At 49.2% G+C, this 22561-nt stretch overlaps 3 protein-coding genes across 12 annotated transcripts; 1 reads left to right on the top strand and 2 right to left on the bottom strand.

Moving 5' to 3' along the window:
* Positions 1-1070: 1070 nt before the first annotated feature.
* Tnk1 (tyrosine kinase non receptor 1) lies at positions 1071-9002 on the top strand. Of its 3 annotated transcripts, none has more exons than XM_047545311.1 (13): positions 1071-1209; positions 2534-2712; positions 2867-2937; positions 3050-3241; positions 3592-3747; positions 3854-4137; positions 4364-4637; positions 6058-6152; positions 6478-6657; positions 6922-7001; positions 7555-7853; positions 7937-8032; positions 8116-9000. In XM_047545311.1, the coding sequence occupies exons 2-13, from the start codon at positions 2550-2552 to the stop codon at positions 8227-8229; spliced, it is 2004 nt and encodes a 667-aa protein (XP_047401267.1). In that variant the 5' UTR covers positions 1071-1209; positions 2534-2549; the 3' UTR covers positions 8230-9000. The 3 variants fall into 3 exon arrangements, with proteins under 3 accessions (XP_047401267.1, XP_047401268.1, XP_047401269.1); XM_047545312.1 differs by having other exon boundaries at positions 6493-6657; positions 8116-8997; XM_047545313.1 differs by lacking the exon at positions 3050-3241 and having other exon boundaries at positions 8116-9002.
* Positions 3430-13877, bottom strand: Plscr3 (phospholipid scramblase 3). 8 transcript variants are annotated; one of them, XM_047545316.1, is made up of 8 exons: positions 13423-13877; positions 13037-13218; positions 12536-12771; positions 12410-12452; positions 12089-12309; positions 11693-11854; positions 9769-9930; positions 3440-4184 (listed from the first exon to the last, which is right to left on the bottom strand). In XM_047545316.1, the coding sequence occupies exons 2-8, from the start codon at positions 13041-13043 to the stop codon at positions 4104-4106; spliced, it is 912 nt and encodes a 303-aa protein (XP_047401272.1). In that variant the 5' UTR covers positions 13044-13218; positions 13423-13877; the 3' UTR covers positions 3440-4103. The 8 variants fall into 8 exon arrangements, with proteins under 8 accessions (XP_047401276.1, XP_047401272.1, XP_047401271.1 ...); XM_047545315.1 differs by having other exon boundaries at positions 13037-13212; XM_047545318.1 differs by lacking the exons at positions 3440-4184; positions 13423-13877 and adding exons at positions 8884-9226; positions 9534-9603 and having other exon boundaries at positions 13037-13416.
* A 7413-nt stretch (positions 13878-21290) lies between these two features.
* Positions 21291-22410, bottom strand: Tmem256 (transmembrane protein 256). The gene is made up of 4 exons (XM_047545538.1): positions 22283-22410; positions 21957-21988; positions 21608-21688; positions 21291-21512 (listed from the first exon to the last, which is right to left on the bottom strand). Exons 1-4 carry the CDS (start codon positions 22365-22367, stop codon positions 21369-21371), a joined length of 342 nt encoding a protein of 113 aa, XP_047401494.1. The 5' UTR covers positions 22368-22410; the 3' UTR covers positions 21291-21368.
* Between the last annotated feature and the right edge of the window lie 151 nt (positions 22411-22561).

The following is a 22561-nucleotide window of genomic DNA, read 5'->3' as shown; positions in this document are numbered from 1 at the left end:
AAAAAATAAAAAATAAAAAGTGTGTGTGGTGGTGGCACTGAGGACACAACTCTGTGTTAAGGCACTCCTGAGTTCAACCCCCAGTACCCTTCCCCCCACCAAAAAAAAAAAATCAACAAAGATAAATAAGACAGCCCAGCCCCCATCCTGCATAACTCATAATACATTAGTGTTGACAAATGTAGAAGGAACAATTACAGTGTACTCAGCTGGTCCGGTTGGAGGGCAAACGAAATGGCAAGAAAACAAAACCAAAGTCTGAATACACACATAACAGCATTATGAAGATTTTCCCATTAATGCTATAACATCCCATGTGCTTGCCAATATTGAGAAGGGCTTTTCCCTCTGGGACCCAGGGGACAGCAGCTACTATGTTCACACATCCTTCCTTGGGACAGGAGGCAGGCCAGATGTCCTAAGATTGGCAGCTTCCTCTCTGGAACCCCTGAGGAAAAGGGAATGGGCGTGCTCCTCATTAGAGTCCTTTTCAAGGTTCCAGACAGTGCCCCTGTGGCCACAGGCCTGGTGGCAGGGTACAGAGCCCTGGAGTGGGTAGAGGCTACAATGGGGATGGGATTGGCCAGACGTTATACAGGAAGAGTCAGTAATAAGAAAAAAGTCCTGAGGCCTGGAGTGCTGCCCAGGTTCAACAACAGCTTGGATTCTAGACTCTATCTAGGACTGAAGCTGATTTTGTACCAACATCAACATCCCTGTGCCCTGGCTCCATTCCGAAGCACCCTGAACTGGCCTGGCTCCCCCTGACCTGTTAAAGCTTCTTAGGGATCTCTCTCCTGTTACAGGGCAGTGCCTACATTCCCAGCTCCTGGGCAGAGTATATCTAGCAGTTGCTTACTCATTTAAGGGGTGGGTCCTGGTTGAGAGAGATCAAGAATTTGTGGGGAGAGGGCATGAGGGACAGAACTTAGGGCAGGATGTCCCAGAAGGGATGGAAAGTTCTTCGTAGAAGGCTGGATAGAGAGTGTGAGGAAAGGCAGGCAAAGGAGGTTTCTCATGGTCTTGGGGCTGACCAGGCTGCGGGAGGGAGGGGCCCCAACCACCCTGGCCACTCTCACCTTGTAACAGCAGGACTCTATCCCGGCCTTCCGCCAGGACCCGCCCTCTGCTGCTTCGGGTCCCGCCCTTTTCAGGATTTAGCTCTGGCAACCTGGACGGCTCCGCTGCAACCGCTTCCGCCTTCGCCAGGTAAGGGTCCAGACCAAACAGGGGAGTCTCGGCGTGAGGCGCGTGGGGTGCGTCCACAGGGTGCTGGGCCTCGCCTCCAATCCCTGGGTCCTTCTCGCTACCTTTCCCCCAGTCTCCGGTTCCCCTGCGCTTCGACCTTCCCACCTTCTGTTTAGTGCTGGGTTTTTCATGTCTTGGGTGTTCTCCTTCCCCACCCCCTGCTCGCGCCCAATTTCTAGCCCGCCTCAGACCCTGCGATTTCCCTTGCTTAACCGAAGTGGGGGCACAGAGGGGTCCAGCTGTGTGTGAGTTTGTGGTGCAGGCAGCCAGAGCCCCTAAAACCTTGTTTAATAAAGACTAGTGGAGCTGCCTCAGAGTCACATAAGCTTGGGTGACGCAGGTGTGCTGCAGGGTTCTGTACTTAGATATGCAAGGACTGTGCACCTGACAGCCTTAGTAGCTCTGTGGGCAGTAGCGGGGCTTAGCACCGTCCTGCACTTAGTCGCCTGGCACAGATGCCTGACTTGATTTCAAATGTTTCTGTCTTGGTGTCTGAGTTCATGATCTTGGGTATTGCTGGGCTGAGGGAGCAGTATGCCAGCATAAGTCAGGTATGTATGGACACTGTGCCTTGATGTTTTGTGCATTGTGTGTGTTTATGTAGTCCTAGGTGTTTCAGACATGTGGGGGTGTATCTGGCTATCTTCTGTGAATGGGGGCAGTGAACTGCTGTGTCTCAAGTACATTTATGTGAGAGGGTATGTAGCCCTAAGCCTGGCACAACATGATGGCATACTAGAATGTCTCAGATTTGAGAGGACATGTATTCAGATGTCTCAGGTATGTTTTGCAGCATATCTGTATGTCTCAGGATGTGTATACATAGTGGTGTACTGCATGCACACGTGTGTGTACCTACATCTTTGAGTTATGTTGTGGTTTGCGTCTCTAGAGCATGGATAGCAGTCAAAAACTTCTCATGTATGAGGATGAGAGTATCTCAGGTACAGGGACAGTGGGGCATGATATCTTTGGAGTGAGGGCAGTGGCTTACCTGGACTCATCTGTAGTGTGGCAGACAGTGTTTTAATATCTTAGGTATGAAGAGGGCAGTTTTCTCAGTGATGAGAATGTGAAGTACCCCCAGCTTTTGGGGTGGGGAACATCCTACCTGGGGTTCATGTGTATAAGTAGCAGGGTTCCTGGCATTCTCTGATGTGTTTCTCCCCTGTACCTGTTTCTGATGTGTTAAGGGTGGCACTGGAGACCTAGTCTCTAGTCTATTCTCAAGTGTCTAAGGTTACTACCGGAGGCTCTATGTAAAAGAGAGTGCCATCATCCATAGGGGTCCTTCTCCAGACATGCTCCCTGAGGCCAGTTCCCTGTGGCTACTGCGACTGCTCCGGGATATCCAGCTAGCCCAATTTTATCGGCCCATCCTTGAGGAGCTTAATGTCACTCGGCCAGAGCATTTTGACTTTGTAAAGCCTGAGGATCTGGATGGCATTGGCATGGGCCGGCCTGGTAAGGAACCCTTGTCCTGAGGTCCTGGTTACTCCTTTCCTGGCCTATCAGTTGCCAGTCCCACTGCCCCACACCCCAGGTCTCTTCTTGCCTATAATACTCTATGCACCCTGCCCCACCCCAACCCAAGTCTTCTGATTCTGGCTTCCTATAGCCCAGCGCAGACTGGCTGAAGCTCTGAAGAAATACCGTTTGGGAGTCAAGTCTAAGAATTGGGTTTACAAGGTATGTGATGGTGGTGGTGGTATTTGAGGGCCTTAAAGGGCCAACTTAGGCCTGGGAATGGGTTGGCTGAGTGGCAGGAAGGGTTATGCCTGAACTCCCACTCCTGTTTCAGATTCTTGGGAGTTTTGCCCCTGAGCAAAAAGAGACCACCCCACCCTCAGTCAGTCTTCCAAGCCTCTCTGAGTCAGAAGGGAGACTCAAGTGTCTGATCCCAGAGGGTGCTGTGTGCAGAGGGGAGTTGCTGGGCTCAGGCTGCTTTGGCGTGGTACATCGAGGGCTGTGGACACTGCCCAGTGGCCAGAGTGTGAGTGTTTGGGAGCTTACTTCATCCAGAGTAATGGACCAGCCGTCCCCCACCCCCACCTTCTTTTTTTTGGTGGGGAGGGTTATTGGAAATTGAACCCAGGGTGCTTTACCACTGAGCTATGTCCCCAATCCTTTTTATTTTAATTTTGAGACAGGATAAGTTGCTAGGCTGACCTCAAACTTGTGATCCTCTTGTCCCATCTCCTGAGTTACTGGGATTACAAGTGTGCCACAGGCACAGGCCCTCTACCCCACCCCCCAGGCCCTTTTGATCTTTATGCCCTCTGGGCTCTGACCTTGGCATGGTCATTTCCTCTGGTATATGATGATGCCTCCCCCCATCTCCAGGTCCCAGTGGCTGTCAAGTCCCTCCGGGTAGGTCCCGAAGGCCCCGTGGGCACAGAGCTGGGAGACTTCCTTCGAGAAGTATCTGTCATGATGAAATTGGAGCACCCACACGTGCTGCGTCTTCATGGTCTTGTGCTGGGGCAGCCTCTGCAGATGGTGAGCAGATCCAGACGCTGGGTCTCTGAACAGCCTTGGGAATGGTGTGTGACAGGAGAGGCCAGTGGAGACAGACCATGGCTCACGCTGTGCTGTCCTCTGGCAGGTAATGGAGCTGGCGCCACTAGGTTCCCTGCATGCGCGCCTGACAGACCCGGCCCCGACACCCCCGCTGCCAGTGGCCCTGCTCTGTCTCTTCCTGAGGCAGTTGGCTGGGGCCATGGCGTACTTGGGGGCCCGTGGACTGGTGCACCGGGACCTCGCTACACGTAACCTACTGTTGGCCTCGCCGCGCACTATCAAGGTGGCAGACTTCGGGCTGGTGCGGCCGCTGGGCGGGGCCCGGGGCCGCTACGTCATGGGCGGGCCCCGCCCCATCCCCTATGCCTGGTGAGGGCGATGTGTGTGGGTGGTCCGGCTGGAGCCTGGGGGCAGATCTGGAGAACAGCAGGCATAGGGTAGTTCGGAGTGAACTGATCTCGTAAAGGAGACTGTGAGCAGAGGGTTAGTGGGGTCTGGGAGGGCTAGGAAATGACGATGGGAGCATCAGTTTGCCCAGTGAAAGGCAAATTCCCAGGTATATATTTCCCGCCCCCATCAACTTCCACGTTCGCAGGTGTGCCCCAGAGAGCCTGCGCCAGGGAGCCTTCTCGTCAGCCTCTGACGTGTGGATGTTTGGAGTGACCCTGTGGGAAATGTTCTCTGGGGGCGAGGAGCCCTGGGCCGGGGTCCCGCCATACCTCATCCTGCAGCGACTGGAGAAGGACCGAGCCCGGCTTCCAAGGCCTCCCCTGTGCTCCAGGGCCCTCTACTCCCTCGCCTTACGCTGTTGGGCCCCTCACCCTGCGGACCGGCCTAGCTTTTCCTGCCTGGAAGGGTTGCTGCAAGAGGTGGGGACCCGCAACTCCCCAGAAACAATCTCTCTTCCCTCTCTTCCCTCCATTCTCTTTCCCAGGGTTTCATGCAGAAGACAAATATAACCTAGTCAGGTGGCCCTGTGGTGCATACCGCTACTACCAGCAGCCCAGAAGGTTGAGACAGGAAAATCACAAGAGTTAAAAGAACAACCTGGATAATTTAGCCAGACCCAGTCTCAAAAATAAAAATTTAAAAAGGTTGGGAGTATAGCTTTAGAGGTAAAGTACTTGCCTAGCATGCACTAGGTCCTGGGTTCAATCTCCAGCATGGTGGGTAAAAAAAACAGACTAACATATCCGGAGGTGGAGTTCGACTCTGGGACCCAGCTGTAAACAAAACAAATTCAGAGCCCTGGGGAGGTGGGTGATGGAGGGGTGGGCAGAGGAGTGGCTACACAGATGCAGCCTGACAGGCTGGAGTCCTGTGTCTGAGCCAGAGAATGGGCTTCAGCGAGCAGCAGGTCATTCTCCACCCAACCCCACTCTGTGGGTGTTTAACAGGCAAAGGAACAGAGAGGTTCTGCGTGGGAGGGGAAAAGGAAGTAATGAGGCTGCAGAGGTGAGCAGGGCTGCATCATGGAGGGTTTCCTAGGGCATAAGAACCGCTACTACGTAGAGCACTTGATCTGTGTGAGATACTGTATTTAAGGATACTTTACAGGTATACTTATGCCTGTTCAATCTTTTAGTTCTCTCAACAATTCCATGAGGTAATTCTTTTCATCTCCATTTACAAGATAGAGTAGTTGAGGCACTGACAATTTAAAACTTGCCTAAAGTCACACAATAAGTGGAGGACTTGGGATCAGCTCTAGTCAATGTGATTTCTGAGCTTTTCCCTAAATCACCACATTCTACTATTAAAGGAGTTTAGTCTTCACTCTGAGGGCATTTGGGAGTTGTGGAAGGGTATTAAACAGGGGAATCACAAGTCAACATTATTTCACTCTAGCCTGGTCCAAGAATAACTTAGAGGGATGATATTGACAATGACTATGAAACAGAAGTGAGATGAAGAGGTCAGGGTGAGGGTCAAAGCAGTAGGACTGGTGAGGAGTGGAAATTTTGCAAAGGTACCTAGGAGGCCAACCTGATGGGCCTGGGTGTAGAAAAAAACTGGTGAACAGGATGGCCGTCCCCTTGGCCCCCCGAGGCAGAGACAGGGCTCTCCTTTGTTGCTTCCTGAACCCTGGGCTGTGTCCAACTTGACATGGAATCCAGATTGACCTCCCCCACTGAATTACACCTGAGGTAGGGACAGTCGCACTGTATCCCAGCACAGAGGACATAACTGGTAGGTATACAGACAGAAGATGGTCTCTTTTCTGCCCTGCTCCCATATTACCCTTTTGACTGAGGCCCAAAGCCCAACTGTTTCTTTCTATTTTCACAGGCCTGGCCTTCTGAAGGACGCTGTGTGAGGAATGTCACAGAGCCAGGAGCCCTGCGGATGGAGCCTGGTGACCCCATTACCATCATTGAGGGCAGGTAACAGTCTAGTGCTCCCCAAGTACTCCCAAGGGACACATCCCTCCCAGCCTTCTTGACTCCTCATCCTCTCTCTGCTTCTTTCCAACTCCTTGAACCCTGGTCTTCTATGTCTTCTCCTCCTCTCCTCACTGGGCCCTAAGCTCCAGTGCAGTCTCTATCTCCCTGCTGGAGCCCCAGCTGATCCATAGAGAACCTTTTGTGTTGGTGAGAAAAAGGCTTCCCTTCCTCCAGGCAGATACAACCACAAGGCCTAGAGTGTGGTGAGCTAAATGTGACCCAGCCCAGCTGCCACTTTTCCCCTTGCTTATATCCCTTTCACCAGCTCCTCTTCCCACAGCCCGGATTCCACAACCTGGAGGGGACAGAATGGTCGCACCTTTAAAGTGGGCAGTTTCCCAGCCTTGGCAGTGACGTTGATAGACTTGGGGGGCTCTCCAGCCACCCGCCCAGTCCACAAAAGCTCTCCAGCCCGGGGAGAGCAACGCTGGGGAAGCACAGATGGGTAAGGAGCTGAAAGGCTGGGGACAGAGCTGGGCTAGGCTGGACTAGGGGAATAGGCTAAGTACAGCAACATCTCTGAATGGGAAACTTGGGAATAGGACCAGGACAAAGCTGGAGGTGAGGCTGTACTTGTCTCCCAGGAGGAGCTTCCATCCTAGGTCTCAGCATGCCTGGGAGCACCAGTTTCTTTGGGAGGCGACATTAATATATGTATGTGCTGGGGTGGGAGGAGGTATGGAGGATGAACTGGATCATTCTCTGACAGGGACAAAGAGAAGGCAAAGCCTCAGGATCTACCTCCAGCATGGGGCCAGAGAAGGAAGGCACCCCTGCAGAGGATGAAAGGTGGGTATGCAGGATCCATGCCTTTGCATATAGCTATACTTGAAGATCTTTTTTTTTTTTGGGGGGGGGTGGGTACTGGGTACTAAAAATTAAACACAGGGGTACTGTACTACTGAGCTACATCCCCATCCCTTTTTTACTTTTTATTTCGAGATAGGATCTTGAGCAGTTGCTTAGAGCCTTGCTAAATTGCTGAGGCTGGCCTGGAACTTGCAATCCTCCTGCCTCAACCTCCAGAGTTGCTGGGATTATAAGCATGTGCCACAGTGCCCAACTATAATTGAAGATCTTAAGAGCGTCAAAGCCCTCCCTTCTTCCCTACCAGATAGCATCTCCCCACTCTCACCTCTGAACTCTCTGTTCTTTGGTCCATCTGCTACCTAGGTCTTGTGTATCTGTTTTATCACCCTACTTAATACATGGGTCAGGACCAGCTAGCTCATTTGAAATTCTTATAAAACCATCCAGCTCAAAACAAATAAAGATAGAAGGCAGAAGGAAGGTGGGACCTAGTACCCGGATCTCCTCTCAAGTTTCTTTCTCAACTGCGCAGGTATTTCCAAGAGTCTGGAGTCAGTTCTATCCTTGGGCCCTCGTCCTACAGGGGGTGGTTCAAGCCCCCCTGAACTTCGACACGCCAGAGCTGTGCCTCAAGGACCCCCAGGCTTGCCTCCACGCCCTCCTTTTACCTCCAACTCTTCTCAGCCCAGCCAGCCCCCTAGGGAACGACCTCCTTGGCCCAAAAGAGAACCCCCACACAATCACCGAATTGGAGTGCCTGGAGCCAGTAAAGCCACCGTCTCCTCTGGGGGCCTCTTGCCTGACCCTGAGTGGCAAAGGAAGATTACAGAGGTGAGGTCTCACTGAAAGGGCCTGGTGTCCAGAAGGGCCTAGAGAATAGGGCAGGAACCTGAGTGAGGCTTTGTCCCCCACAGGTGGAGCTGAGTGTGCATGGAGTCACTCACCAGGAGTGCCAAACAGCACTAAGAGCCACTGGGGGAGATGTAGTCTCTGCCATCCGGAACCTCAAGGTAAAGCCAGACCCTTCTCCCAGGCTCCCTCTTCTCCTGCCCTTCTACTTGGCAGTCAGCTGCACTCACTCTTGATACTGCAGGTAGACCAGCTTTTCCACCTGAGTAACCGGTCTAGAGCAGACTGTTGGCGCATCCTGGAGCACCACCAGTGGGACCTCTCTGCTGCCAGCCGTTATGTCCTGGCCCGGTCCTGAGCTCTACTTTCTCAGTCATGGACACCAACACAGAGTGCCTGGACCCCTCAGGGCCTAGCCACGTAAGACCAAGTAGAACCAGAAAAATGTCTGCACAGGAGCAGACTTTCCCACCTAGGGAGATCCCACTTACTATAGGCAAGTATAGAAAGTGCCCAAGGGAGCACAGGGTTGGTCACTGACAGATGTTTGCTCCCCACCCTGCTCCTTGGCCTCTGAGAGCCTAAGCTCCTTTGCCTGGTTCAAGAAGGAGCAAGTCCACCACACTCCCAAAGAGGAGGACTCAGAAGGAAAAGAACTGGAATATATCATATCCAAAGGATGCCTCTCATTACTACAGAAAGTGACCAAGGGGCCATACTGGACCATGGGAATAGCCATCCTGAACTGTCATTAGCTACCTCACTGGACTCTGTGGGGCCACCATCTTAGATGATGGAAGCAGTCATATTACTTGGGGCATATGGCTCAAACTGCCTTGGTTTGATTCATGGCCAATATGGGTGATGAAAATTGCCCTCCTGAACTCAAGGACATTTGATCCTTGTAGCATAGATTGTGAGATGGATCAACCCCAGCCCAGCTGTCATAGTTCCCTTTGTTTTTTCCCACACCAACTCTTTCTTCTACAGTCCCCCATTACATACATCTTCAAATGTTCAAAAAGTTACAAAGTTTATATGAATACAACATACAAAGATGCAGCCTCCTTCCTAGGGCAAGGGAAGGAAGGGGTGGTTAAATAAGGCACAGGAAGCTTCAGCAAGCACCAGCTGTGGGCAGGGCCCAAGGGAGAAAGAAAGTTGGCACTGGAGCCCAGCCTCTACAGCTGTTGGAGAAGTGGGAATCCCCTCAAAGTGCCAATTCAGTCTGATGCTGAATTGGCCAAGCTGATATAGGGATGAGTGGTATGTCTGCCATCTTTGGTGCTGCTTGCCCTTCCCCTGTTGTAAAATCCAAGCCCTGGGTTCCAAAGGCCAATTCTGGTACAGAGACCCTGGAAGGAGGTGGGAAGGAGTGGGTAGGGACAGTCTGAAAGCCAATAATGCCTGTGTGCGGAGGGAATGCTGGGAGACAGTGGAAGGAGACAGCAGGGTAGGGCTCTCATACATACCCTTCTGCAGAGCCACAGGTGAAGGAGGTCAGGGGAGAGGGTAGGGATAGGGCACCATGCCCCCAGCCACTCAGGCACCCCTGATCCCCCCCCCTGCAGTGGACATGAAAGAAAGGGGATGCCTCTGAGGAGGGGCCAAGCCAGGGCAGGGAACCATCTTGAATTCTTGTTGAGGTGATGGTCTCCTCACCCTGAGGCAGCCTCTAACTGGTGATGGCAGAAGGCCCAGCCCCACCTCGCTTCTCGAAGAACATGTAGTCCTGAGGAGAGGCCACCATCAACAGGAGATCTGGCCGGGCCAGACTGGCTCAGTTATCACAACCCCCCATAACATTTGTTCCCAACATCCTAAAAAGGCCAGAAAGTGCACAAAGCTTCAAGTGACAGCAAAGGAGAGGCAGGAGGGACAGGGACAGCCAACTCACAATGAGGAAAGTGGCTCCCAGCAGCACAGCCTTCACCTTCACGTCCAGATCCAGTGGGAACTGTAGGCCAAAGTCATCTGCATCTGTGAGGGCTTCTCGGAGCAGCCCCCCCCACTGCTTGCTGATACGGCCTACACTGCGGGATTCATCCCTAGTCTTCACCTGTTGGGAGGGAAGAAGGACCCAAATGGGGAGGATGCAACCAATCTCACCTGCCTCAGATCTCACTCCCAGAGTTGCCATGTATGAATTTTACAGGCTCTACACTTTGTGAATCTTCCTAACAGCTTTGAGTTTCCGTAGCAGCTAGGAAAACTGAAGTGCCCTGGGTCATGTTACAAATATATAGGGAAAATCAGGATTTAGACTCACATCTGTTGCTCTCCAAAGGTCACACCTGGATATCAGTGGTGGGAAGAAATAGAAACACAATTTCCCCTTAGTGTATAACTAATTGCTAGATTTACTTTGATTACCAATGTCCCAGAAACCCACAGTACAGTCTGTACACCCTGCACACAGTAGCCTAGCTGAGAAAGTAAAGAAGGCTGACAAAATCCTGGTGCATTCTAACCAGTCAAATAAGTTCCTAGAAAGCTATGTCTGCCCAAAGGTGATTTTAATCCACAAAGCATGCCTGTGCTTTGTCCAGCACTGCATTTGAGCCTCATTGAGAGGAGATCCAAACCTATGGATTCCTGGGACCACGATTTGTAGACTTCTTTGATCCCAGCAGCAAGAGGCCTGACAAATGGGTGGTAACTCAGTGACTTTCTGGTCCTTTTTATGCTTAGTCTCCAGTGACTAGAACTGGAGGGATTTCCTTCTACATCCTGTCCATCCCCTTCCCTCCTGTCCTAGAGCCCTGGGGCACTTCCTGCAGCCCAGAACCAGGCTGGGCAAGGCCTATCTCAGCCAGTCATAGTCTCAGGGATGCAACTTCAACTATGGACCATTTATAATGGTGTAAAAGGAACACTGGACCTATGAGAACCCCACATTTTACACATTCCCATACAGAAATTACACAATTGTCTCCTGAACTGGTTTTCAGCACAGAACCGCCCTCTGACTACCAAGGTGATTCACTTTTTAAAAATTACCTTAGGTGGTAAAGCACCTCATCAGAAGATTCAGAAAGTCTGTTGGATGATACCTCTTATTTTGCTCTTATCTGCACAGGGAATTAACCCTTAAAGAACTCAGGGGGTTGTGGAATGCCCTTGTTTTCTTGAAACCAAGATGTCTTCCCAGGCCTCCTGAAACTCTCACCATGTGAGTTTTATAGGTTCCTGGTTGGTGATAAGTACAGAGAAAAGGCATAACCTAGACTTCAGGTCAGATGGGTCATTTGAACTTACAGGTCGGCAGGGCAAGCTGGTATGTTAAATCAAGGCTTGCTCCAGCGCCTAGGCTCACAGACTCATGTATGCCATCCACATGGGACCAGTCCATGGCAGATTTAATAATCATCCTTCACCCTAGATCTAGGATGGCCTTAGATACACCTCCACACATGCATACAAAAAATAGGGTTGTAATTAACAATCAGCTTTGCTTTTGAAGATGAACTTCTCTTCGATATGCTTTTATAAGACCACAGAGCCATCCCATTTCTGAATGGAGGAAAATTGGAAGTGTACAGTAGGAGCAACAATAGATTTGAACTGATGAAGTCAAGATCTTGACCTTGGTCAAGCCATCTTGCTTCATGGAAGCTGCCCTCTTGGTTTATGAAAGTCCCAGGAATTTCCCTGTGTTTCTTTTTTCTTTTTCTTTTTTTTTTTAAATGTTCTTATTAGTTGTTGAGGGACCTTTATTTATTCGCATGTGGTGCTGAGAATCGAACCTGGTGCTTCACACATGCTAGGCAAGTGCTCTACCACTGAGCCACAACCCCAGCCCCTCCCCATATTTCTAATACCTCAAAGTTGGTGTCTGTGCCACAGCCACAGGTCCAGCAAGGCCCCACCACTCGTAGGACTGTCTGTCGATCAGCATCCTGGATGGAGAACTTAGGGAGGAAGGGATGCCAGGTCTGTAGCACGTGACCAATAGTGGTGCCCGGTGGAGCCTGTACTTCCATCTGGAGTGGGAGGCAGTTAGAATCATTGCTAAGCCAGGGACCCTGTCCTAAGTCCTAACTGGTCTCGGAACTACCTTCAGTCCACTACTTTGTCCCCTCACTAAACTTCCCACCCACAGCGCCCACGCTCATGTGAGCCACACCTCAACCCAGGCCCTGTCCTATCACTTGCGGGTCCGAACAAGGACCGCCCCACACTGGAGCCTCTCCCAGGCTTCATCCTTCACCGCCCACCTCCTGGAGGCCACAAGGGCAGCAGCTGCAGCCACAGTGGAGCGGGCGGAGCAGGCGCAGCACCTCGCGGTCCCCAGAGTCTGCCAGGCGAACGCGCAGTGGCCGACGGGCACCACAGCACAGACGGGCGCAGCAGTTGCTCTCCTCTGCTGCCTGACCCAGGGGCTGCCCGGCTCCCGAGCGCAGTTCATACCGGTTACAGGTCTCCCAGCCTAGGAAAGCTGTCAAGGGTGACACGCTGAGGTTTGGGTGCCTCGTCCGTGCAGGAACCCACTATCCCTGTCAGGGTAATATGCCCAACTGACTCCGCTTTCCACTTACTTTCCACTCGCTCAGCCTTCTGATGAATCAAGATCTGATCAATCTGGAAACAGTAGGGGTAGCGTTAACATCAAACCCCCAGCCTGAACGCCCAGTTCTTTTCCCATCACCCTCCCCTCCACTCACCTGCACCAAGAATTCGAGGCCAGAAGGCACCCCTGGCAGTGGCAAGAAGGGGGCAGGAGACACCGGGGCCACTGGGCCAGACGAAGGGAAGAGAGCGAAGCCAGGTGCGGGGGCAGGTACCTGGGCAGGCACTGGTGCTTGCCCGGGCCCAGGATGCAGCGCTGGCTCCGGGTACCCAGCGCTCATAGGATAGGGAGGTGGGGGTGAAGGGGCATAACCTTTGGGGGGCACGTAGCCTGTGGAAGACAGAGGTAGGTGAAAGGAACCCGTGTCCCCCACTTATTCCTCAGTCCAAGGACCGCGAGGCACCGCGGAAAATGTGATGGGAAGAGGCGGAGAAAGATGGGGTAGGGGAGCAGGGCGGTGGCTACCCGGGAGGAAGGGAGGGCCCACGCAGCCAGTCTGAGCACATTCCTAGAGGATGTGTTCGACACCCAAAGCCCAAGACCGTGGGGGGGGGGGGGATAACGGAGACCCCCCACCAGCCTAGCGTCCACTTACCTGCCATGGGAAAGGGTCGGGTTTTCGCAGGATGTTGGTGTTGGGGCGGCTTAGTTCTGGAAGTGGAGGCAAGCTCGGAGACAGCCAGACAGACACAGAGACAGACACAAAGACGGACAGGCAAACGTAGAGAGGCAGCTGCGCCCTGCGCCGGCCCAGGGTCTCTTGGGCGGCGCCTATGACTCGGGGAGAAACCGAAAGTGTCAGCGGGAGGGGCGGGGTACCTGGGACCCTGGATTCCCTCAGGGGCCCCAGAACCGCCCCCTCCCTTTGTTCTCCCATTCTCCAAGGAGATGGCTCTGGGCAGGCGGCAGGATAGATGGACCCGCAGTGAAACCAACAGACCTCAAGGGAGGTCTCCCTGACCCCTCTATGTCCCCGCTCACCTGAAGCCCCCAGAATAACACGGGGACCGCACGCTCGGCACCTCACAGGCGCTAGTGGAGGCGGGCCCAGAACACGACTCCGCCCCCTCGACCGTCCAGGACCCTCCCCTCCAAGCCTGGGCAGCGCGTCTGCGCAGAGAGAAGGCCGCCTCTCCCGCGGGACCGCGGACCTTGGACTTGGCACTGCTTTGGCGTCAACGCTGTGCCCTCCCCTTCCGCTCCGAATGCAGATGCCTAGAGAAGAGGTCGCCTAGGAAGGGCGGCCCGTTAAACCCTAGTCCTGAGAACCCCGCCAGGTTCTCTATAGCTAAGTGCCCAACGCCCCTTGGTGGAAAGCGGGGGCCGCTGAGCTGCGCTGGCGCTCTGGCCCCTGGTTTCCTCCTTCCAAGGGCGGTTCCGGCCTCGCTGACGCAGCGGAACACCCTCACACTCACTCACTGGCTTCCAGGACTGATTCCTGGCTCTGTTTCTATTTCCCTAGGGCGACCTCGCTGTCTTTTCTCCTTGACGCAGCGGTGACCCCCGCCGGCACTTCGCATGTACGGTACTTTGGTCATGCGCCCCAGCCCTGCGGATGACAGGCAGCCAGTGTCAATAATGAATGTGCATGAGGTGAAGTCCCAAGGGGTCCGGAGGAGGAAGCTTAGCCAGAAAAGGTTTCCCCTAAGAGGAGTCTCTTCGTCTGGATCCTGAGCTAAGGGAGGTGTTTGAAGTTTTACTTACACTTTGGGGACTGCTGGAGTAAGTCGTGCATTTAGAGAGGCAATGCGGTCCACGTGCACAGAGGGCTTTATGAGCCTGGGACTTGGCTCTGAGGGCAGCAAGGAACCCACTGAAAGATTTCAAGACCTGGAGACGTCAAATTTGTGTTTAGAAAGATCGTTTAAATGGCAATGTGGAGAACGATTCCGATGCCCAGGCTGGGTTGTTAGCAGCAGTCTATGGAAAGAATGCTGTAGTAATGGTGGTGCAAGGAGAAGCGATTGACTTTAGAGATACTGAGACAATAATTTAGAACTTGGTTTGGGGCTAAGGAGTCCAGGATTACTTCAGGTGCCTGTTTAATAACCAAGCAGATGCAAGGATCACCCAACAAAGATGAGCATGGAGAAAATCACATTTGGGGACCTCCTTCTGTTCCTATGTCCATGTTCCTCTGGACTAGTCTCAGGGCCCCTCTCCCAGGGCTGCTCAGCTTTTCCACAGCTCCAGTCATCACGTGCTTCAGGTCCAAATTCTCATGTCTCTTTCCCAATAGAACATGTGCCCAAGGAGATCAGAAATTTGTCTTCTTAAAAATTGCACATGCAGCCCAGTGTGGTAGCACACACCTGTAATCTCAGTGGTTCGAGAGACTGAAACAGAAAGATCACGAGTTCAAAACCAACCTCAGCAACTTAAGGAGGCCCTAAGCAACTCAGTGAGACTCTGTCTCTAAATAAAATACAAAAAAGGGCTGGGGATGTTGGCTCAGTGGTTGAGCACCCTCAGTACCAAAAAAAAAAAAAATCACAAAAAATAAATAAAAACTGCACATGCTCTATTAGAGAAGAGACATAATAAGTAAGGTAGATGAAAAGTCAGAGGGAGGTAAGTGCTACAAAGTCAAATAGAGCAGGATGAGGAGGATAGGGAATGATGGATAGGGTTTGCAATTAAATTGATTTTTGCAGTGCTGGGGATTGAACCCAGGTCCTCACACACATGCTAGGCAAGTGCTCTACCACTGAACTGCATTCCCAGTGCAGGCTTGCAGTTTTTTTTTTTTTTTTTTTTTTTTGTTTTGTTTGTTTTGTTTTGTTTTGTTTTTTAATACGGGGTTCTCAAGATATTGCCCAGGCTGACTTTGGACTCCTGGGCTCAAGGGATCCTCCTGTCTGGGCCTCCGTAGTAACTAGGAATATAGGCATACACTAATGCATCTTGCTGGGTTTGCATTTTTAAAGAGGGAAGACTAGGAAGGCATCAACTGAGAAAATGATAGCTGGGCAAAAACCTGAAGGAGTGATTGAGGCAGGAAAACTTCTGGAGAAAAGTGTTTCAAGCAGAGGAAATAGCAAGGGGAAAGGCCCTGCAGCAGAAGTGTTCCTTACTTGTTCAGTGAACAAAAGGGAAACCAGTGAGGTTGGAAAGGAATTAACAACAGGAGTTGTTAACAGAGGTGACAGGAGGCTAGATCACGTATGGCCTTTATGGACCATTGGATTATACTCCAAGATAGAAAGTACTGTAGGATTTAGACAGAGAAGAGACATGAGACCTTTTTTTTTTTTTTTTTTAATTACCCAGGATTGAACTTAGGAGCACTTAACCACAGAACCACATCCCCAACCCTTTTTTGTATTTTATTTAGAGACAGGGTCTCACTGAGTTTCTTAGGGCCTCACTAAATTGCTGAGGCTGGCTTTGAATTTGTGACTCTCCTGCCCTAGGCTCCCAAGCCACTGGGATTACAGGCATGTGCCACTGATCCCAGCAAGACATGAGACTTAAAAGACATTGAAATGGTGGTTCTTAACCCTGGTTATATGTTAGAATCATCTGGAATGTTTTAGAAAATAACTCTGCCTGGCTCCCACTTAATATCAATTAAATTTGAATACTCAGGGTAAGATGCAGACAGAGGAACTTTTTGAGAATGCTCTAGATTTTTCTTTCTTTCTTTCTTTCTTTCTTTCTTTCTTTCTTTCTTTCTTTTTTTTTTGGTACTGGGGATTGAACTTAGGGACACTCAACCATTGAGCCACATCCCAGCCCTATTTTGTGTTTTATTTAGAGACAGGTTCTCACTGAGTTGCTTAGTGCTGAGGCTGGCTTTGAACACCTGATCCTCCTGTCTCAACCTCCCAAGCTGCTGGGAATGCAGGCATGAGTCACCACCCAGCCAAGATTGTAATATGTAGCCAAGATCAAGGATTACTGGATCTCTACTACAAGGATCTCTTTCAGATTGCTCTGTCAAAGAGCAGGCAGTATCAACATCTCTAGCAATTTCAGAAATACAAATTAAAACTACATTGAGATTCCATCTCCCTCCAGTCAAAATGGCAATTATCTAGAATACAAGTAACAATAAATGTTGGTGAGGATGTGAGGAAAAAGGTACACTCATACATTGATGATGGGACCGCAAATTGGTGCAATATGCAGTACAGAAAGCAATATGAAGATTCCAAGAAAACTTGGAACCACAATTTGACCCAGTTATCCCACTTCTTGGCATATATCCAAAGGACTTAAAATCAGCATACTATAGTGATGCAGTCACATGTTTATAACAGCTGAATTCATAAAAGCAAAACTATGAAACCAATCTAGGTATGTGTGTATATATACACATATACACATACACAAAGGAATATTACTCAGTCATAAAGAATGAAATGATGACATTTGCCGATAAATAGATGAAACTGAAGAATATCATGCTAAGTGAAATAAACCAGTCCTAAAAAACCAAAGGCTGAATGTTCTCTCTTATACGTGGACACTAATACACAATGGCGGGGGGTGGGGCAGGAATAGAAGTTCATTGAATTAGACAAAGGGGAATGAGGGGAAGGGAGGGGGATAGGAATAGGAAAAATAATAGAATAGACATAAATTTCCTATGTTCATATATGAATACATGCCAGTGAAACCATATCATGTACAACCACAAGAATGAGAAGTTATACTCCATGTATGTATATCAAAATAAACTCTGCTGTCATTTATATCTAAAAAGAACAAATTGAAAAAAAAGCAAGCTATAGGTAGGCAAAGGCAGGAGGAAGTTCTTAAAGAAATCTAAGTGCAATATGATAGTGACTTAGATCAGGGGCCATGGTGACAGCAATGTTAGTGGTGAGACATGGTCTGATTCCAGATATGCACTTGAACCCACATAACTTGATGATGGCTTGAACACAGGATATGAGAAAAAGAGAATTCCAAGCAGACTCTCACTTGGCTGAGAAGAGCTTTCAGCACAGTGTAGGTTCTACCTTACTCTGATCATTTTCTGCCTGCCCACCCAATGTTGTGCTCCAGGTATACTATTCTCCCTTTTGATTTGATCCGATATAATTGTTCCTTTTTTTCTAGTTAATTCCTATTCATGCTAAAAACCCAGTAAATGAATTGAAGTATTACCAATCCCCAAAAGCAAAACAAACCCACTTCAGTATCTACTTGTAACCCTGAACACATTGCATCAACACATTGATCTTTTTAAATGTTCTATCTTCACTGCTGAAATCTGAATTTCTTAACTTGTGGAAGAACTTAGCTCTGGGAGCTGGACAGGGAAGAATTTAAATCACAGCTTACCCAGATCCTACCTGCATAATATACAACAAGTCACTTCATCTTTCTTAGCTTCCCCTTCCACTAACTTGTAGGGATGTTGAAAAATCTGACACAATATTCAGGAATTGTCATAATCTCATTTATATTAATGCTTGGCAATCACTTTTGTGTGTGTGTGTGTGATGTTGGGGGTTGAACTCAAGACCTTCCGCTAGGCAAGTGCTCTACCATTGAGCTACACCCCCTAACACTTGGCATCCATCTGGAAGTGCTGCCCTTGGTCTGTCTCCATTGACCTATTTATTTCAAAGCACTTCCTACCCATTCCCATTTTTGTGTTCTAGGTAGATAAGTCCCATACCCTGAACCATATGACTAACTTATATTGACTTTAAGTCTGCTGAATCCAATAGTATAACCCTTGATTTCCCCACCTTAGCCTTGTGCTCCCTTCAAATTATCTGTCATGGGAAACCCATGTACATTGGTAATACTCTGAACCGTGCAATAAAGGCTGCAGCCCACAAGTCCCTCTATCTCTCTTTTACTCCCACCTGCTGGTTGAGAATGTGCATCCTGGATGGCTTCTCCCTTCTTATTGGTCCTGTGAGGTATACTATCACTCTTCTCTGGAATCTGTAATAATCTTTTCACCGTTCTTGTCTGAGTGTACTTCAGTGCCTCACTTAATAAATCACAATAGTAATAATGGGGGCTAATGATCAAGCCTTATTTATCTTGGTGCCTCCATGAGCCCAGCCACTTGGCAGGACCAAAGTTAAAATATTAGGGACTTCATTACTTGGAAGATGGCCATGGCAGATGCCTGGGGTCTCCTCCAAGACATTTCCTCTATGCCCTAGATGCCACGTGAGATGGATGAAAATGCTAGAGCTCTGTATTGGGAAGTAGGAGCTTGAGGAGCCAGCCTTCACTCTGCCACTAGATCTTTAGGCCACTCTGGAGGTCTCCTCTGAGGCCTTTTTGAATCATCTTCAAATAAAGAAATTAATTCTCTACTAATATACCTCAAATCATGCCACCTCCCTTGCTATAAATGCCCCATTGCCTGCAGGAGAGTGTATAATCCCTCATCACAAGACTTTACCATTTGGCCTTACTATCCAATCTCTCACTCCTGGCCCTCTTACAATTTTTAAGTCAGCCACCAGGAATTCTTTCAGATCTCTAATACACTCTTTTACTCAGGGCTGCCTTAAAAGCTGCTGGTATGGGAGTGTGGAGCTCAGAGGACACTAGGGTAGAAGATAGAAATTCTAGATTTTAAAGTATACAGATTGTTGTCATAACTAAAAAGAATAACTTTTTAAAAAGTAAATAAAAAAGTGTGCAGATTGTAACTAAAGATATGGGACTAGATGAGATTACCTAGAAATCCTATAATTTGGAGAAAGGGTCTACATGCTTCACGTTTATTTGAATGCATACCTTCAGGAAAATTAAGTATGTACCCTCAAAATATATTATAAAATTATACTTTATCAAATGTACAAAACTACTCAGGTAGCTGAGGCAGGAGGGTCACAAGTTGGAGGCCAGCCTAGGCAACTCAGGAAGACCCTGTCTTAAAATAAAAAGGGCAGGGGATATAGCTCAATGATTGAACACTTGCCTAACATGTGCAAGGCCCTGGGTTTAACCCACAGCATGGCAATTGAAAAAAAGAAAGAAAAAGACACTTAAAAAGATGACTTAAACCTTTCAGAGACTTACTATTGCACTGCAAATAGAGTCCAAGCAACTCACCACTGTCTGTAAGGTCTGCACCAGCCATCCAGGACCGCTTGGTCTACTACATGGCAGCCAAACTTGTTTTGTCCTTTCTCCAACTCACCAGACTTTCTCATTGTCACAAGAACTTTGAGCTGTTCCTTTTAGCTTGTCTTGCCAACTATTTCTTCTGCCTAGAATATACTTCATTTTGCCCATCACTAGTCCAACTTCATGAGGACCCCCAGATCTTCCTATCTAAAGGACAGGGGGTATCTTCTACAGCCCAGCTATTTCACTGTTCTTTTCCCTCAGTACACTGCACAACTGATATATTTGGGTGTCTTGTTGTTTAAGGTCCATTTCTACTGCTAGATGGGAAGCTCGATCAGGAAAAGGTCAGCATCTGTCTTGGTCACGTCTGAATCTTCTTGTAATGTGTATCTGATACAAGAGCAACACTGGCTTACTTAACACTGCCCCCCAAACATCTTCCAGTTCTCTCCATGCTGTGCCAGTTCAACCTGCCTTGCCACTTTTTCTCACTCCTTTCCTGCCTAACTCAGAAACTCAGCATACACTGAAGACTCATGTTGTTTCCATACCCTTCCTCTCCCCACCATGAACTCTTTGTTTATATATGTCCTCCATACAAGAAGAGGTCCTTTAAGTGTCATCTCAAGCAGTGTGAAGCATTTTCTGATCCCCAATACATGTTATTATTTCTGCTTTGAACCCCAAAGTAGTTTATAACTAATGATACTCCTCCTGATCTGCCATGCTTTAACTCTCTACTTCTACAGTTAAGTTGGTGAGCAATAAATTTGTAGAATGACAGAGCTGAAAATCACAACCATACAGTAATTTTCAAATTTTACCGAACATCAGAACTACATGATGAGCTGCTTCAGTGGGAATCTGCATTATGTGGAACTTTCCTTATGACTCTGATGCCTGAAAGCTTTTTTTTTTTAATTTATTTTTATTGTAAACAAATGGGATATATGTTGTTTCTGTTTGTACATGGAATAACAGCATACCATTTGCACATTCATACATTTACATAGAGTAATGATGTTTGATTCATTCTGTTATTTTTTTCCTTCCCCCCCACCCCTCCCACCTCTCTTTTCCCTCTATACAGTCCCTTCTTCCTCCATTCTTGCCCCCCTCCCACCCCCCATTACGTGTCATCATACGCTTATCAGTGAGATCATTCGTCTTTTGAATTTTTGAGATTGGCTTATCTCACTTAACATATTCTCCAATTTCATCCATTTGCCTGCAAATGCCATAATTTTATTATTCTTTATAGCTGAGTAATATTCCATTGTGTGTGTGTGTGTATATATATATATATATATATACATATATATATATATATATATATACCACAGTTTCTCCATCCATTCATCAATTGAAGGGCATCTAGGTTGGTTCCATAGTCTGGCTATTGTGAATTGAGCAGCTATGAACATTGATGTTGATGCCTGAAAGTTTAAGAACATCAACACAAGTTAACTTGAACAGAATTCTCAGAAGCAAGGCTCAATGATAAGTGTTAGAAACAGGAAGAAGTGCAGGCTTGGCTCTGGAGGCTGAGGCAGGAGAATCAAGTGGAAATTCAAAGCCAGCCTCAGCAAAAGTGAGGCACTATGCAACTCAGTGAGACCATGTCTCTAAATAAAATACAAAATAGGGCTAGGGATGTGGCTCAGAGGTTGAGTGCCCCTGAGTTTAATCCCCAGTACTCCCCCACCACCCACACCAAAAATAAAATAAATAGGAAGAAGTTCAAAGGTTGAGTGTTCATGCTCCAAGACGTTAAACGAACAAAAACTCCACAAAGTTTTTCATTTGCTTTTTTTCTTTTAATCCCCCCAACTTCCCCCAAATTACCCAGACACACCAGTAATTAGGAGACTTCAAAGAGCCAAGGCAAGCCAGCCTATAAGTAGTAGGCTCCCTCCCACCGGGCCCAACATCTGGATGCTAGGGTCTCCACTCAGAGCCTGGTAGTAAAAGCTGGTGCAGAATAAGGTGGTTCCAGACACTAGTAGCAAACCGGCCTGAAGGAGACAAGGGCAGAATAGAAGCTTGTAAGAACTGCAAGCTAAGAGGGTGTGGAAGGACTTGGTCAAGGTTAGGCAGAGAGACAGATTACCCAGAGGGGCTTTCTGCAATGGGGTACCCCTAAAAGGGCCAGGCTGTGTAAGAAGTGATGTTTGTTGGTCTTGTCAAAGAGCTGTAAGAAAAAGAAACATGGGGGCACTTCGTAAGCAACACAGGAACCGGGGATCCTACTGACACGCAGGGCCAAAATTGGTCCCTTCCACCCACACCCTTCAAGTTCCAGCTTGCCGCTCCCTCAAGCACCCACGCTACAGGCTTGCAGCCCTTACTGCTTCCAGAGATCCGGGAGCTTCGCCTCCACCCCCAACTTTCCTCAGGGACCCAAGACTTTTGGCCTTCATTAATTAGAGAGTCAGGGAGATCCAGAGCAGTTACTTCACCTCTTTCCCATAGGCGTCGGGGAAATGGGCGCCTGTGAAGAGGAAAGGCAAAGGTTACCAGACCTACTGCCAGACCCTACTGTCCTCAATCCCGGGGGCCCCAGGCGAACCTTGGTGAAAAAGGGCGCCCCTTAGGAAGCTTCCGGTTGGTAGAAACACCGGCAGTACTGGGAACCAATTACACCAGCTGAGAGACTTTTAAAGGTTTAGGGCACCGCGGGCTAGTGCGGTCGATGGGAAGCCGGGATTTCTCATAGGCTCCGCCTCTGCACCAGACCCCAGAGGTCATCCCCAACACAGCACAGTTGCATCCCCAGCCCCCTGACCGTGCGCCCCGTAGGAGGCCAAGCCGAGGGCCCCCGCTCCAGACAAGGCACCAAGGCGGCGGAAAACAGCCCCGGGTCCGACCATGGCTACGGGTGGTCACGCGCGGGATGAACACCGCCCAGGCCACCCAAGAGGCCAGCCAATCCAGATTGCCCATGCAAATAAAGTCCACAGGTGCCCAATCAGGGCCGTGCTCATTTCAGCGTCTAGGTCCTCACCCTGGTACTTACGCCTTTGTAAAACAGCTGCTGAGTGGCGAAGACGTCTGGCGGGCGGAG

This window comes from Sciurus carolinensis, chromosome 3, assembly GCF_902686445.1.
Source record: "Sciurus carolinensis chromosome 3, mSciCar1.2, whole genome shotgun sequence".
Lineage (NCBI taxonomy): Eukaryota > Metazoa > Chordata > Mammalia > Rodentia > Sciuridae > Sciurus > Sciurus carolinensis.
The sequence above is the reverse complement of the archived record's forward strand: the minus strand, read 5'-3'. Positions and strand labels throughout refer to the sequence as shown.

Coding starts and splice junctions, on each gene's coding strand:
- Tmem256 (XM_047545538.1), bottom strand. CDS start 22,367: ATGGTCGGACCCGGGGCTGTTTTCCGCCGCCTTGGTGCCTTGTCTGGA. Junction 21,689..21,956: donor CCGACGCCTATGGGAAAGAG/GTGAAGTAACTG, acceptor TTTTTCTTACAG/CTCTTTGACAAGACCAACAA. Junction 21,513..21,607: donor ATTGCAGAAAGCCCCTCTGG/GTAATCTGTCTC, acceptor TGTCTCCTTCAG/GCCGGTTTGCTACTAGTGTC.
- Plscr3 (XM_047545316.1), bottom strand. Junction 12,453..12,535: donor GCCTCGAATTCTTGGTGCAG/GTGAGTGGAGGG, acceptor TACTGTTTCCAG/ATTGATCAGATCTTGATTCA. Junction 9,931..11,692: donor GCACAGACACCAACTTTGAG/GTATTAGAAATA, acceptor CCCTCCCAACAG/GTGAAGACTAGGGATGAATC.
- Tnk1 (XM_047545311.1), top strand. CDS start 2,550: ATGCTCCCTGAGGCCAGTTCCCTGTGGCTACTGCGACTGCTCCGGGAT. Junction 3,748..3,853: donor TGGGGCAGCCTCTGCAGATG/GTGAGCAGATCC, acceptor GTCCTCTGGCAG/GTAATGGAGCTGGCGCCACT. Junction 4,638..6,057: donor TGGAAGGGTTGCTGCAAGAG/GTGGGGACCCGC, acceptor CTATTTTCACAG/GCCTGGCCTTCTGAAGGACG.